The sequence below is a fragment of the Anas platyrhynchos genome, chromosome 7, assembly GCF_047663525.1.
Source record: "Anas platyrhynchos isolate ZD024472 breed Pekin duck chromosome 7, IASCAAS_PekinDuck_T2T, whole genome shotgun sequence".
Taxonomy (NCBI): Eukaryota; Metazoa; Chordata; class Aves; order Anseriformes; family Anatidae; genus Anas; species Anas platyrhynchos.
In genome coordinates, this window is record NC_092593.1 from 30627135 (window position 1) to 30642562 (window position 15428).

At 42.1% G+C, this 15428-nt stretch overlaps 2 protein-coding genes across 6 annotated transcripts in view; one reads left to right on the plus strand and one right to left on the minus strand.

Moving 5' to 3' along the window:
• Positions 1 to 15428, minus strand: part of IQCA1 (IQ motif containing with AAA domain 1) — a 104542-nt gene that overhangs the window by 61957 nt on the left and 27157 nt on the right. Inside the window, exon 6 of the mRNA XM_027461157.3 lies at positions 14815 to 15002. Within this exon, the coding sequence (XP_027316958.3) occupies positions 14815 to 15002 (188 nt within the window). The remainder of the gene's footprint in view (positions 1 to 14814; positions 15003 to 15428) is intronic.
• ACKR3 (atypical chemokine receptor 3) overlaps positions 1 to 15428 on the plus strand; it is a 139531-nt gene that overhangs the window by 47986 nt on the left and 76117 nt on the right. For all 5 annotated transcript variants that reach the window (XR_011810753.1, XR_011810755.1, XR_011810754.1 and 2 more), the window contains exon 2: positions 11579 to 11654. The gene's annotated coding sequence lies outside the window, so the exon portion shown is untranslated. The remainder of the gene's footprint in view (positions 1 to 11578; positions 11655 to 15428) is intronic.

Genomic DNA, 15428 nt, shown 5'->3' on the forward strand with positions numbered 1-15428 from the left:
TGCTGGACGGAGAGTTGCATGCGTGCATAATAAATTCAGCACACTTGGGGCATGTCAAACTCCCCGCACGCACTGTGCAGCATATGCATCCTTTATGTCTGTCTGGAAAATTTGGGACCGATAGCTTGAAAACGAACAGAGAATCGTTGTGCTTTGATCTACCCTTATTTAAATGCTCAAATAAATACAGCGCAGCATATAAGCATAATAGTTAACCTTGTGTGTCAGTGGTTAAAACAACCCAGCCTACCAGAGGCAAGGTCTAAAACAATGTGATTTTTATCTGGTTTATAACTGCTTGCATAATTTTACTGTGGGGTGAAGATGGGTAAATCTGAGGTGATGGTGAAAGCAGAATCAGATGTATTTCAGCAGTTAATTTCCTTCTTTTGAGGAGCTCTAAGTCTGCCTTACTTCTGTGCAGAAACACAGTTCAGTCTGACATAACTGGCAGCATTTTTCACCTCCCTGTATTAAAGTGATCTGCATGTGTGCTGTCTTATCCAACCACTATATCAGAGCTGTCCCATTCAAGGATTGTTGTGCATCTGACCTGCTGCCAGTCCATGATTTGTCTTTAAGCATTTGTAAAGGACAATGCGTAATCAGCATCTGTCAGGCATCACATTACTGCTTGGGAGAGTGGCTTGCAACTTCATTTAAGATCAATATCGCAGTGTTGTTCAAATGGCACTACTTGTAGCTAAGATGAGGCTTGCTTTAAAAGCACTTGTGACGGGGGAGAACTTCAGTGGGGAATGAGAAGTTGAAAATGTGGCATGATGTATTCTGCAGTTAAGAAAGCAACCAAATGCCTTGCTCTGAGATTTTCTGCTGCTAACATTCTTGTTCACTTTGAGAGATCCCATTCTCTGTGGTTTCCATGAGTGTTTAAATGAACTCTTTAATGATAAATCTGAGGCAATTTCATGCATATGAAAGCAGTCACAGTGCATGATTTTCAATGTTCGTCCCAATTGGCTTGAGCAGCCTTATTTGAATAAATCACAATCAGGTATACACAGAACATAAAACGGGGAAAAACCTGAGACTGATCTTGAAGAATATTGCTGAGAAAATGTATACAAAGTTAGAAATGTTTAAACGTTCCTGGTCAATACTAACAACCTAACAGTTCAGTACCAACAAAAATCAATTAGAATCTCTGCATTGGCAATTTAAAAGCGGGTGGGGAAAAAAAAGGAGAAACATTCTAGATGAGCTCAATTAGAAACTAGTCTCAGGCTGGTACTAAGAGCATCCATTTATCAAAGGTGTTAATTGAAAAACTTAGTCATCTTTGCAGTCCAAGAAACACACTGCGATACCTTGAGATGCCAAGCTCATTAACCCTCACCTTTTAGTTATGTGAAAGAAAAATTGGAGTGGTGTGTATTTATACATAGATAGATTTTTGTTTACTTGTTTTCTGCATCTCTCTGGTGTATATTCTGTCATCTCCTGGAACTGGCTGAGAGTGGGGGCAATCTTAAAGACTGATAAAGAATTGATTTCTTAATTCAATTTTGAGTCCTATTGCAGGGCTCAGGCATTGCCTCTCCAAATGAATTCTTTTGCCTATGCTACTCTCAGTGGAATACACTCAAATTTAAACAATTATAAGCACAAAATGGAGCTTTGTTATTATTCTTCATTTATGTTGTGGCCTGATGACATGGTTTTTAGACGTTTCTTTGGTACACGGGGTAGGTGCTGCAGAGAGTTGCTGGCAGTGGGGCAGGAAGAGGCAGACTGTTGGCCAGAGGTGTAGGGGCTGTTCTCTGGGAATATGGAGCTGGACCTGCAGCCCACTCGTGGCAGAAGCAGGACACCCAAACATTGGTAACATCCTTCTTCCCAAGTGGTGTAATAGATAAGGAAGTGTGGGAAGTGCAATCTGAGAAGAAAGGCTGAAACTCGAAGGGCAAGTTGCATATTCACTTGCTAACCCTAGAGGTATGTTTTTTTTTCTTTCTCCCTCTTTCTTTCTTTTTTTTTTTTTTTTTATATATATAGTGGAGATCTAAATGTATTGCTTTATGGGCCTATACAGAGGATCAGTTCTTTGGAATGGCCTTATTGTAGGAAAGCAGGGCTCACAAAGGGAGGAATGTAAAGATTAGGTTTGGACAGGAATGAAATACAGGCACATACGTGGGAGAGGCTACAATCAGCTTCTCCCACCTTCACTCCCACCAGTTCCCAGGCCTCCCGCAACTGCAAACCTTGCAATCCATAAAGAATAAAAGCCCATGTTATACATGATTTCCCAGAAGAGGATGACGGTGAAATGATATGTTGGGCATAGTGTTACCCTGTCTGTGGCAGCCACGAGAGCTGAGCCCGTGATGGGAAGCACATGTATGCAATACAGAAGATGGCAGAGCTCCGGCTCCGGAATTTGCTCCCCTGGAGCAATTGTGTTTTGTCTTGGAATACTTTGAGGAATCCTGCAGCTATAGAGACTGCAGGCTTTAACTTACAGCCGCACTTTAAACCAATATCTTCAAAATTACTTGCTGGATTAGATGCTTTCCAGAAAAATCTGCAAGGAAGAGCCAGTCTCCCTATGTGATGGGGAGCACAAAACAAGAAAGTAAATTTCCTTTCCAAGCCACCACAGGATTCATGCATCAGTAAGGTAATTTAAGAGGAGAGCGAAGTGTTTGAACAGATCTTAGTTAGGAGTGATGCAGTTTCCTGATATTATATAAATACCTCAGTAAGTACTGAACTCTTTTATGTAAGTACTGAGCATGTCTTTTATGCAAGTATCGAGCTTTTTTATGGTTCTGTGCTCTTTGCCCAAGTGAAACAAGTTTCTATTTGGTGAGACATCACACTGAATGGGACTATGCTGAAATTGTTATTTTTTATGAGCAGAGCCTAACAAGAACCAGCAAGCCCCTTACATGCAGTGTAAAATCTCTTACTCTGCCTAGGATGGTAACTCCTAATACTGCAATTGTGTAAGTCCTGAAGATGCCTGACACAACAGACAAAACATAGCTTGTGATGCCAATAGCTGGGCATTTTTAAAGTAAATTACTATAAATAATTAGGTTTTCTGTTGTATCTGCACACGGCTGAAACGCAGCATGACTTAAAAGCCCTGGACTCTGACCTGGATAATAGAAACCAACCTGATTGATGGAGTCTGACTAATCTCCCCCATGCCGAAATTCTCAGTAAAACTGAAACATATTGATTCTGGAAGGAGTGGATGAGACTCAGGTTTCAGGCAAGTTCTTGTTCCGCTCTCAGAAATAGTATCTCAAAACCTTTTCAGTGTTAAGTCAAGATTCAATCCGAGCATAGCGTTTGGATGGTCCAACTTTAATGCTAACTTTGCACTGGGGAGGATTTACCTAGGTGCTTGCCAAACCTTGCAGCACACTGCTCATTTAGCAAATGTGCAGTTTGGTGCTCCAAAGGGAAATATGCAAAGTGCTCGAAGGAGAAAAGATGGCTCGCCTCACCTGCCCTTGGCACCCTTACCTGGGTGCAATATTATCCAGGTAATACTGCTGTCACCTAGAGCCTGTACTGGCTAATTCATTACAGAGACCTGGAGGCTGATGAGATAACCTGCTTCGTCCACCCTACTGCCCACATCTACCTTTGCTTAACCCTATCAGAATTTGAATTATGCCCCAAACTGAAGAAGGGCATAGGTGTGAAACCCTAGTGGTATCTTATGGCAGCTGAGCTTGAGTCTAATTGTGTATTTTGACATTTGGCTTGAAAAACAGATGGGCTAAGGTACAGGTGAAGAAGGGCAAGGAGAAATGAGACCAGGATGGAAGCTGTCTTAACAGTGTGGTAGATGATACACTGATTTCCAGTGGAAGCCTGGATTTTTTGTGCTAGACGATGCAAGTCCCTTGTGTGTGGGATTCGCTTGAAATTCATCACTTAAGTAACTTGTCAGCAGCTTGTTAAATAAACACGCTGGCATATTGAAACCGCAATGGCCTGATTCAGTCTTATGTTCCATCAGACACACTGCCGCTATGGTCCCCGGTATGTAAACTCCGAAAAACCCACTGTCAGTGAAAACAGTGAAAGGACTGTATTTCAGAACTAAATATATCCCTCTTATCCCGTGAGAAAGAATAACAGGCTGTCATTCACAGCTGTATTCCCAACCATAACTCACATGCCTTCATCCACTCCATAGTCAAATCAGACTTCCTGGCTGTAGACAATTGTTTTTTCTTTTTATACCTCCACCTGAGCTTGCTTGGTGGCATACACCTCCAGAGACTGCTCTTTTGTCTTTCCATTGGACATGCTTCATATTTTCCATCAGTCTCTGGTTCTAATGGTCCCTGTTTTTCAAATTGGTAGCTCAGGGTATTTTTTCCCCCAGTTATATGCCTCTTTCATCCATTCTTTTCTGCTTCTGCCTCTCTAGCTCCTTGTGAATGTTTCTGCTACCCTTTTGCTCTGCTTCTTGTGTCAGTCCATGCCACGTTTCTTTTTTCCCCACTTGCTTCCTTTCTTCTTTGCATTTTGTAGAGCCAAGGCTGAAAATGTCTTTTCTACCTCCTTTGCTTGCTTTTCCAAAGAGATCTTTCTGTGGAGCAAGGGCTGTAGTTTGGGAACCACTGCTCTGTGCTTCCTGTTCATTTTTATTCGCCTTACTTCTAAGCTTTTCCTTACTCTTTCTTTTCCCAGAATATCTTTTAAACACCTCTCCTCTGCCAGCCACTGACTCCCCAGTACCTCTCTGTCCTTCCACCAGGCACCAGTGGGACTCCTGAGGCTTTTTTCTCTGCCTGCTTCTTGTTCCTGTATCCCAGCATATCTTCATTGACTCTGTGGCAGGAAAGGGGGAAGTGGGAGAATTGGTTCTTCCACCTGCTCTGTATTAACTTGCTGGAGAAGATACCTCTCTCTACCACAGAGTGAAGTGGGACCCAGCCCAGCAGTTTTTCTTCCTCTTCCCCTTGGAATTTACTCCCTTCTTCATTTCTTATCGATCAGGACTGTGCTATGCTGCTCAAACAAAGAATAGATACCACTGTTAAATACCCCATTTGTCCCTTCCCTCAGAAATCCTGTCTGCTGTGTGGGGACCCTGCTTGAGAAAGGAATAAAGAAAATGCAGTGTGGGAGAGTGTGCGACCTAACGTGCTCATTGCGCCGGGCACTACTGCAGCATTTCCCAGAAAAAAGTCCAATCCAACCTTTAAAACATGTGGAGCTGTATTATAATAAGCTGCTGGCAAGTGCAAGCCCTGAACCTTACTGATGTTTGTGTCTGTGTGAGTATCTATGACAACAAATAAATCTACTGTTGGGGAAGTGTCCTTGAGAATATCAGCGGGAGGTTGTTGCATTATGTCGGCAACACTTAGCGTTTTCAAGCTTTTAATTCCCAAGTATTACTGTAGATGGCTATGAGTACTTTAGGAAAATGAACTAATTAGTTACAAGATTTTTCTTCTTGCTTGCAAATGGGACCAACTCAGAGTAATGCTATTTACTTTAGCGGATTCCAGACTTTTGGACGTATAAAGGAATGAATATTTTTAGGAGCTTTAATGCTAAGCAGGAGGTTTAAACTCAAGGTCAAGGGACCCTGGATATCTGTGACTCCTTTTCAGCCATTTAAGGAAGGTAGGAAGGGAATCTAACCTAAATTTGTTATAATGGTCAGTTTTGCCTCTGTAGTGCTGCAAATCCAAAAGTAGAAAGCGAGTGAAGCCAGGAATTAAGCCTGCAGAATAGTGCTCGGGATGGGTATGTCTGTAAGAACTGAGCTGGAAGTGACGGGCACGACAGGTCAAAGAGCAGCCTGCCCTTGGACTAACACTGTGGTTTTGGTCCTTTGGTTTTCCCTTGCTGACCAGCAGCTGCAACACCCAGTGCACACACTGAGACTTCCTGCTTTGGTCTTGCTAGCTGCAGACACCATTTTGCTAAAAATGCAAATATCCAATGAGACCTATCTTTTTGATCTCAAGATGTAGGACAAGGAGCTGCAAGCCTTTGGAACATATATAGTTTTGCTGTCCCTGTAAAAAAAAAAAAAAAAAAAAAAATTCCTCTCTCCACAGGCTGAGCTAGTTGTCTCTGAAAATTTTTGCCTATAGTCTACAGTCACCAGAGTGTTTAGGGCTTTACAGTTGAAAACTGCAGAGGCAGACCGTGAGATGGGGTGGGGAATCACAGAATAGTTAGGGCTGGAAGGGACCTCAAAGCCCACCCAGTACCACCCCTGCCTCAAGCAAATCAGGCCTTATCCAGCCTGGCCTTGGGCACTGCCAGGGATGGGGCACCCACAGCTCCTCGGGCAGCCTGGGACAGGGCCTTGCCATGCTCAGAGTGCAGAATTTGTTCCTTTGTTCCTAATCTGCATCTACCCTCTTTTAGTTTAAAACCATTACTCCTTATCCTGTCACTACATGCCCTTGCAAAAAGTCCCTCTCCAAAAAGGTTAAGTCTTTCTGAGCAAGTGATTTAGAAGGAAGCAGGTTGAGGAGGAAAGTGGAGGAGGAGGACAGAGTGATCTGAAGAAGAACCATGCTCGTTATGGCTTTGTAACGTGTGACTGTTCAAATCTGAACGAGCTTTTAATGCTGCTAATGAATAATTTATATGCAAGTATGGCAAGAGGTGTGCAATGCAAATCATGCCCAATGAAAAGATGAATACGTGTCTGCAGATGCTTGGAGTCCTGAGCGTTCCTGCAAGATGCTGAGCCCTCCATGGCACTGAAATAGTTTTCCCTGAGCTTGTACTGGTGGTGAACTGCTTGGAGAGCAAGTCCTTGGGGTCCAACAGCATGCTCTTCTGTCTGTAAAACCCTTGAAACAGCCCTGATCTTGTTAAACGTGCTCGTAAAGTACATGAAACCCTCTTTAGAAGCTAACAAGAGTCTGCTTAGGGTAAAGACTTAACTGAGCTAAATAATATCAGGGCCTGACCCCATTTCAGTAACAAACTGTCAGTCTAAGTAGAGATCATTCAGGTAAGGTCACCAACAACTTGTAGTGATTTAAGACATCTGAACGTCTATCTGGAAGGGAGCAGCAGAGTTTGGAAAACTGGTGCAGTTGTGTTTATGTGCAGCGTTGGCTCATTTGCTGACAAAAGTGATGTTGAAAACTGGGAATCTTGACTTGCACCTGAGATATTTTAAGAATCTTATTTTTGTTCCTCAATTATTTCAAACTTTTGAAAGTTCAATGAACAAAATAGGAAATGAAGAAAGAGCAGCAGGGTCCTTTGCATATGTTTTTAATCACTATGCAGAGCTGCCGATCACTATAAATTAAAGTGTAAATTCAAGGAGCCTTACAAAAATGGGAAGGCAACATACTTCAGAGTTTGTGATGATTTAGAAAGCAGAACTAGTAATACTATCAATGCCTCTCTGGAGGCCTGACACCAGGGTTCAACTGGTCTTACTGTTGCAGATACCCACTACCAAGATTTATCTGTGTTTCACCAAGTATGAGAAATATATGAATCCAGGGGATTCGGGCTGATCCCCCCCAAAAGCCATCAAGCCGCCTCCATTAATGTCAGCACTCTCATAAATTCTTAGCACACACTGAAGTAGGCAACTTCTGCCACTGCACAGAAGCTTCCAGAGGTGTCCCCTGCCTCCTGTAAATCCACGGACACCCAATAAAGTGGATTAACTGCAGATGGTAATAATAACAGTTGCCCCTCCTCTGGAATTAGAGGGGTTCACACTTTTAAAAGAGGACAATGGTGTTCCCACAAGCAAGAATGACTGAGTTATTTTTTTTTTAATGGCTATCAGATCTTAAGGTTGATTCCAATCAATGGGAAAACAGGTTGCAGAACTGTGGGCTGCAGTCCTGGCCTCTTCAACATCCTGCTTCTCATGATAATCTTGCTATTTAATCCTCAGCACACACTCTCTGCTCTCCCCCACCATACACAAACAGTCCTCTTGTTTATGATAACTTATTTTCCCTCTGCTCAAAGAAACCTGGTGGGTTATTTGTTCTGGTGCTCCTCCGGTAAGCCAGTGATGCATTTGCATTCCCTTCCCTTGCTCCCTCCAGCCCTAAAGATGTCTGCCAAAATTAGTCAATAGACAACTACTCAGTGGAAGCTTTAGGAATGTGTTAGGAAAGGCTTGAACATTACCCATTAATGTTTACAGCTCCTAATTATGTTAATTAATCACCCTTAGAGGTTGTCTCACCCTGCAGCCCAGAGGCAGGATTTCAGTTCCCACAGATGTGCTCTGAACTAACCAGCTCGGGCTCAGATGGCGGCGTGGCTGCTTGCAGCAAGGGGCTCAGCATAGCTGACAAAATCTCTCTGTAGGGTCCTGTGCAGGTTTTGCTGCCAGGGCTAAACACTGTCATGGCTGTGGTGTTCCTGTTGGATTTTGAAGCTAGCTTTGAGTGTCTACGCAAGGTACAGTCGAGCACCTGGGTGCAGGCTGAGCTGTGTCCCCCATGTCCAGAAATGTTGATGTTAGATGTAAGCTGTTCCTGACGAATGGCCTTTTGGCTTTGCAGGAAGGTGTACAGAGAGCACCTTGTACTAGCACTAATTGCTACGATGCAGAGGTTACTGCCTTTACAAAATCTAAAGTTGTTACTTCCATCAGAAAACAGAGGTGAAGCTATGGACTGAAAAACAGAAGTAATCTCTTCTGTCCCTTGCTTGGAGGTTTTGTAAAAGACAAATCTCATTCCAACATGAAATGCAGCAACAATTCTGGATCAGGTGATTTAGAGACAACAGGAGTGTCTCCTTAGATATATATATATATTTTTTTTTGAGTACTATTATTCAGCTTTACCTGAACCTTCTCTCTTGTTCTCAGCAAGCCTGATGAAAGAACAACGTAGAATTCTTAGTATTTAGCCAAAGTTTAGCAAATGTGCCCATTTGTTGTAGTATTGATGTCCCAGTAATTCTGCAGGAAGACAAAGTACTGGGACCCCCAAGCCTCTGCCATCGCTTTCCAGAGCTTCACCTCCACAACTTAGAGCTGTATTCACCCTCCTGAAAAAAGGCTCAGAGGAGAAACACTCTGTCTGCAGAGTGATTCAAAAGAAACTTCAACTTCTTTTGTGACATTCCCTTAAGAACTCACTTTGTGCAGGCTTTCGGTGTGTTGAATACACGAGGTTAGGAAAGGATATGATCAACTTTAGTGAGCAGATAAGGACGGGAGAAAACTGTGCTGCAGATACAGACTTCTTTCTAATTTCATTCATCTCCTCCTCATCTGATGCGATTAGGAGACAATTCCCTTATTTATCCCCGACTGCAGAACATCCTCCTGTTGTACATTGAGCTCACAGCTACTTCTGGCTGGTAATTTTTGCACCCAAATGGAATGTCGCATACAAGTGGCTCATGAGTGCGTGATGATCCTTTAATGATGACAGGGAAAACAAGTAACGACAATATGGATTAGGTGAAAGAGAGCATTTCATCACCCATCTATAAACAGCTCCTGTGGGCAGTAACTCCTGTCTGTGCTGAATATAAAGTACCAGATGCAAGAGAGGCATTCCTCTGTAGGTTTCTACGGGAGAAGTGCCCTTGCAGGGGTAGCAGAGAAGAAGGAAAGGCATTTGTAAGAGTAATGGGGCATTGTAAAGTGTGGACTGTGATTAAGGGTCTGATACTCTGTCTATTTGGTCATCTTCCAAGGAGTTCCAGACTGGAGCTTGCTCTTCAAAAGAACTGTCTGCCATTGCGGCTCGCTGCACAGAAACTAGTTATTAAGCAATTTTCCTATCAGCTGTTCTTCAAACTGGTGCCATATTGTGCAGAGACTGTACTCCTTGGTTCCTTGGAAAGAGCTTCTGGCAGGCTGAGAGCACGTCCAGTAATCCCAGTGGGGTTGGAGACCGAGACGGGTCCGGATGGACTTGGAGCGACTCAGCTCCTCCAACCCGGGGCCGAGGGAGCAGAAGGCAGGGGTGGTGCAGGCTGGCACGGCCGAGGTGCTATCTGTCTGTGTCCTGTTGGCAAGATTTCGGCTGCTGATGGATTGCCTGGCAACTTGCACATGCATTAATATTGACTTCGTAAGGAGCAGAGTGTAGGGAGTGTGAAAGGAGATACAGGCAGCGCCTGACACAAATGAATACTTGCCCTATTCTGGAGTTTCAGTGCAAAACCTCTCTCTCCATTCATTTTCCTCCTGCCTCCGCATCACCCACCCCCTGCTACCTAGGGAGTCCCGTGAACAGGCATATTGGCAGTGAACTCGGCTCAACAAAACAGTCCTGTGAAAAAGAGAAATATAACACGATCGCTTCCTATTTCTTTTCTCCCTTCCCCTGCATCAAAGCCTGGGCTGGCTGTCAGGAATGCTCCAAATGAATAAATAAAGCACAGGAACCCCCCGCTTCAGAAGAAGTCTCACTCGCTCACCATGAGGCTTGGCCAATTCTTTTTCTGACAGCACTCAAGTCAGCAGGCAGAGCGAGAAGATCATTCAAAGCTAATCAGTAAAGTGTAAACCTATTATGAAAGCACATTTACCCCTTGCCTCCTCCTTCCTCGAGAAAACCAATCCCCAAATCTGTGGGAATAACACATAACGTACATAAAAGTTGCTATTACTTAGATCCCCTGTTATTAGGTCAGCAATGCCACTGATGAAATGCTCCCCAGAGCGCTGAGCAGAGGCATATAAATCCTCCAAGAAATTCACGGCATAATTTGTTACAGCTAGAGGGCATAAGACACATTACAGCAAAGCCTGTGTATTAGGCTCTCCCCTGTGATTCTTCAGGCTATCTCTGGTAATAAAAACCTCATCTTGATTTCTGATCCTTTGTATTGATTTCTGTCAGAGCAGACTTTTCTTAGACAAAAATACTACAACATTTTTCCATATAATAAGGGGATCCTTCTTTACCCTTCTTCCTGCTTTTTTTTTTTTTTTTTTTTTTTTTTAATTTAGGGATGAATCCGAGAAAGATTTGTTATCTGGGGACTGTTGGTATATACCGTAGAGAAGACAATGATGACAGTTTTTGCATATGCAGTGCAAAACCCTGAATGTGAAATTAAGAGAAAAATGTTTCTGGTCTGGAATAGCACAGGAAATTGAAACTAAAGCCCCAGCTATGTAATTGCTACATTTTAATATAAAACTCTGTTATTAATATAATGGATGGAATGTGTGGGAGTCATTTGATTAAAATCCAGGCTCAGAGGTACATAATCACAGCAAGTATTAATTTTGGAGCATTTGTACTCCTGTTCCATGAATAACATAGCTACCTTGAAAAACAAGGAGGCCTACAGGTAGATTGCATGATGTTTTGTTTTTTTTTTTTTCAAATGATCTCAAGTGTTCAAAAAATCTTTCTTTTTTTAGTATTGACCACAGGAACAAGGCAAAACAGAAGTCTAGAAAGCTGTATGTGAATAATCTGCCAGCCACATAAGAAGAGCTCCATAAAAGTTAATACAGATAAAGAGAATGATGGACAGTAGGGCTATTAATTGTAGTGTTACATTAAAAAAATATTTTGTGTTATAAAGCAACTGAAACTTTTTTGTTCAATCTATTCCTTTGGATTTTTTCTTCTTTTTTTCTTTTTTCCAGAACCTATCTTCAGAAGAAGTTGTCTTCGTTTTTGAAATGATTGAAGCTACTCCTATTCCCTTGTGCAAAGAAAGTGGTAAATATTTATAACAGTTCTCGGTATAAGTGGAGAAATTTAATACGTGCTCATTGCTTTTGTAATCTGATAGTAGCTGTGCTGAAAGACAACACCTGCTAATTGTATTTCCTATCACATCCCATTCCAATTGAAGGATGCAGTATGGAAGTTTGGGTTTATTTTTTTAGTACATGCAGCAAAATTCATTCAAAAGAATCTTTGTTCCCTTTTAGCTATCTGTTTATTTAATAGACTACAGAAAATGGTAAACTCTGTCAAAAAGCCTCGTTAAAGAATAATTTATAAGCTACATTTAGATGTTGATCTTGTAGACTGGCTTAATGGAGAGCCAAAGTACATCCTGGCAGGTAATAATGTAAACCTTGACACTTCAGATCTGGCCCGCTGCTCAGCAGGCCAGGCAGGAGCAAGACACAACTTGGCTCTGCCCGACACGCATGCTTCCACTGTGTAGCAACATTTAGCAAAATTTTTCTTTCACCTATTTTGGAAGCAAGTGAATGTGTCTGCTGGGAAAATTCTTTTGGTCACCTCAATGGAGGTCTCCTGCGAAGAGCATCGTGGCAGGCAGCTTGGTGCCTCCTCTCTGTCCCACAAACCATGGCATCATTCAGCCAGATCCACATGAGCTGAAATATTGGGTGATGTCCAGCCTCCGCAGAAGCTGATGGCAGCTCTCCCGCTGGCTGCAAAATGGGGACAGGGTTTTATCTGCCACACTGCTAAGTCACTAGAACAGATTTTATTAATGGGATCTGTCTAGTCTTGGCTGAAATGTGCCTTAGTGATTTTTAGATAAGTTGAGGGACAGTTCATTTAAAAGAAGGCAGTAACAGGGAGAATGATTGAACACAGTGCTCTGATGGCAACCAGTCTGTCGCTGTCCCTCTGCCACCCATGCAGGCACACCACAAAATTGCCATAAACTCACATGCAGCATCTCTTTTAATTGTGCTCCATTGAAATGATCTGTTTTAGCCTAAAACCGATATTTATTTCATTTTAAAAATCAGATTGTTTTAGATGGGTGGATAAAGAAGCAGTTCTGTCATAACACAGTTCTGATTATACCACAAGATCAGAGAGGAGCTGTTTTCTCAGCCTTTCTCAGTTGCAGAAGAACAACTTGTCTGACTAAAGCCTTGTGGATAAGCGGTGTTGTCACTGATTAACTCTGTGTGTGGGTGTATCTTAATCCCATTTAATACAATCACTTGCTCTGGAAAAGCATACCCATAAAGCTATCTGAGAACAGTTAATGTGGTGCTTATACTCACACATTGACTTTAATCTTTGTTAATTTTCAAGTTTAGATGAGATTCAAGACTACTGAACCTGACTAGATCAGACCAGACAACTTACTGGGTAGTTAAAGACTCCTTACAACTTCTTTAATCACATATTTATATGCTGGGATACTGACTCTGTCTGCCTACAGTCTTGAAGTCTCATCTGAAGTTGGGCCCCTGGGCACATCTGGGATATAAATTTAACAACAGGGTCCCATTTTGCTTGTAAGGCGTACTAAATAAGAAGGCTCAGCATTTAAACTCCACTTTCCTTCTTTAGAGTATTTCACAGATACATGAGGCTCAGGTCGCTTATAAAATAGGTAGCAAGGGTTTTGATGAATAGCTCCTTCAGCCACTCCTCTCTGCCTCCAGTGATCAAACATTGGTATCAGCTTCCTCCAAATGATTATTTGGATTGGTTAGGCTCTTTGGTATCTGCTGTTACTGCCTTGATAGGAAGGATTTTACTTTTAATAGTATCTTGTAACTGTTTTTAAAGAGGTTTACAGCTGGGTTTATTCTCTGGGAGATTGCCTGTTCTCTGATAATCTCCTAAAGAAACAATTATACACAGTATTTCAGCTAGCTTTCCTCAACCTCTAGCATCAAGATAATTGGACACGATTGACCTATGCTAGAGAATTACTATTAGATGAGTAATATTAAGTAAAGGAAATAAGATCTTTCTGTACCTCAGAACATGGGAGTTGTGGGAAGAGGCAGGAAATGGCAGCTCAAGCACTGTGCAGTCTGGGCCCTAAGAGCAGGGTTGATTTAGGGGATGGGGAAGTGCTTTGTGAAAACTGAGGTTCGTAAAACCCTGAGTTATTTTTAAAGGAGGGCTAGATGGGGTAAGTATATACTAGAGTCTAAAAGGTAGGTAAGATCCAGAAGTACAAAAAAAGAAACATAGATTGTGATAAACCTGTGTGCTATTTTAATGACTTTTTTTTTTTTAACAAACACAATTGCTGTTGTATAGTCACCAAAGTCAAGGGATAAATAAGAATAAGAATATTTAATGAGAAAGATTTCATCAGAAAGCATTTGTGTTTCCACCTGGAAACTACACGCCAGTAGACTGAAAGGGCCAGTACACTGAAAAAAACACGGAATGATGAATGGATGTGACACCAGCCCACAAGATGAATGCAAGCCCTGTAACATCACCAAGCAGCTCAAGACACAAAACCGTTGGAGGTGATCATATGCAGAGCAGTTGAAACTTTGCTGATAAATCCTGGAATTTCTGGGCCCTGCTTCCCAATTTACTTTTACATACTAACCCACTGGATAGGGTAAATCCTGGAAAAAAAAATCTGTGTCACAGAAACAGTGTGCATTCCTTAGGATGAAGCTTTACGGTATTGCTGTATCAAAGTTGCCAGTCTAAAACTTCAGCTAAAGTAAACTTCCTGAGAGAACTATAGGTGTCAGCACTCAGTTTAAAAACGTGTAAGTATGTGCTTAACTCTACTGAGACGTGAAGTTTCACTGAGATCAGCAGCACTACTAAATAAAGTTACATTTGGGGGAGTGTCTTGAAGGTCAGGCCTCAAGTACAAGCATACTTCAGGCTCATATAGGCTGATAGATAACACTGGCAGCAGGCACCTGGACTGCAGTACCAGTGATGTGATTTGCTGTAGGAAATAATTACACTTCTGTCTCATGGAAGTCTGTGTTACTCTCTTAAACCTTATGTATTCAGACAGGGAAAAAAGTCAGCGTTCCTAAACTGTAGGTATGCTTTTTATAATTACAAAGCTAGAGTCCGAGGTGGATTTGCAATTTGTAAGAACTACAAAATTAGGCTCCCTGGGGCAAGTGGTTTTCTTTAGGGGCAAGTGTTTCTCTCTGCTCACCGACACTCGATGAAACATTGGCCGATCTGATCCTCGAGAGTTTCCTTGATGTCAAGCCCCTCTGTTTCTCTCAGCTTGTCCTTGATAAACACCTCCTCGTTTCTCTCATGGACCTCACCTTGCTGGGCATTTATTTGCTTGGCATGCATCTGTGAAGAGCTCATTGCCTTTAAGTGAGGAGGTAGGCTCTGAAAACGACAAGGGGAGAAAACAAAAGATATACGAATGAAAAGAAACTTAATACACCCTGGAATGCCAGGTTGACAGTGAATCTCAGCTTAAGCCTTAATTTATTTGTGGGAAGCCAGGAAAAAAAAAAAAACACTATGCTCATAAAAAGTGCCTGGATGCACACAATGGCCTATTGTTAGTTTTTCAGCATTAATTAACAACATTGTAATGTACAAAAACAACCCTTTCAGCGTGGGATCCTGGGAGCTCAATGAGACAGGTGAGAAAGCTGCTGTTCTGCAAATGCCAACTTTATCCATGTCAGAAGGGTGCCAGAGATTTTTAATTGAAATTTCAAATGTTTGGACTTCCTATTGGTACTTTTTAATTAGCCAGTATTGTTTTTAATTTGTTCACTTAAAATTTTTATATGCACCGCTTGG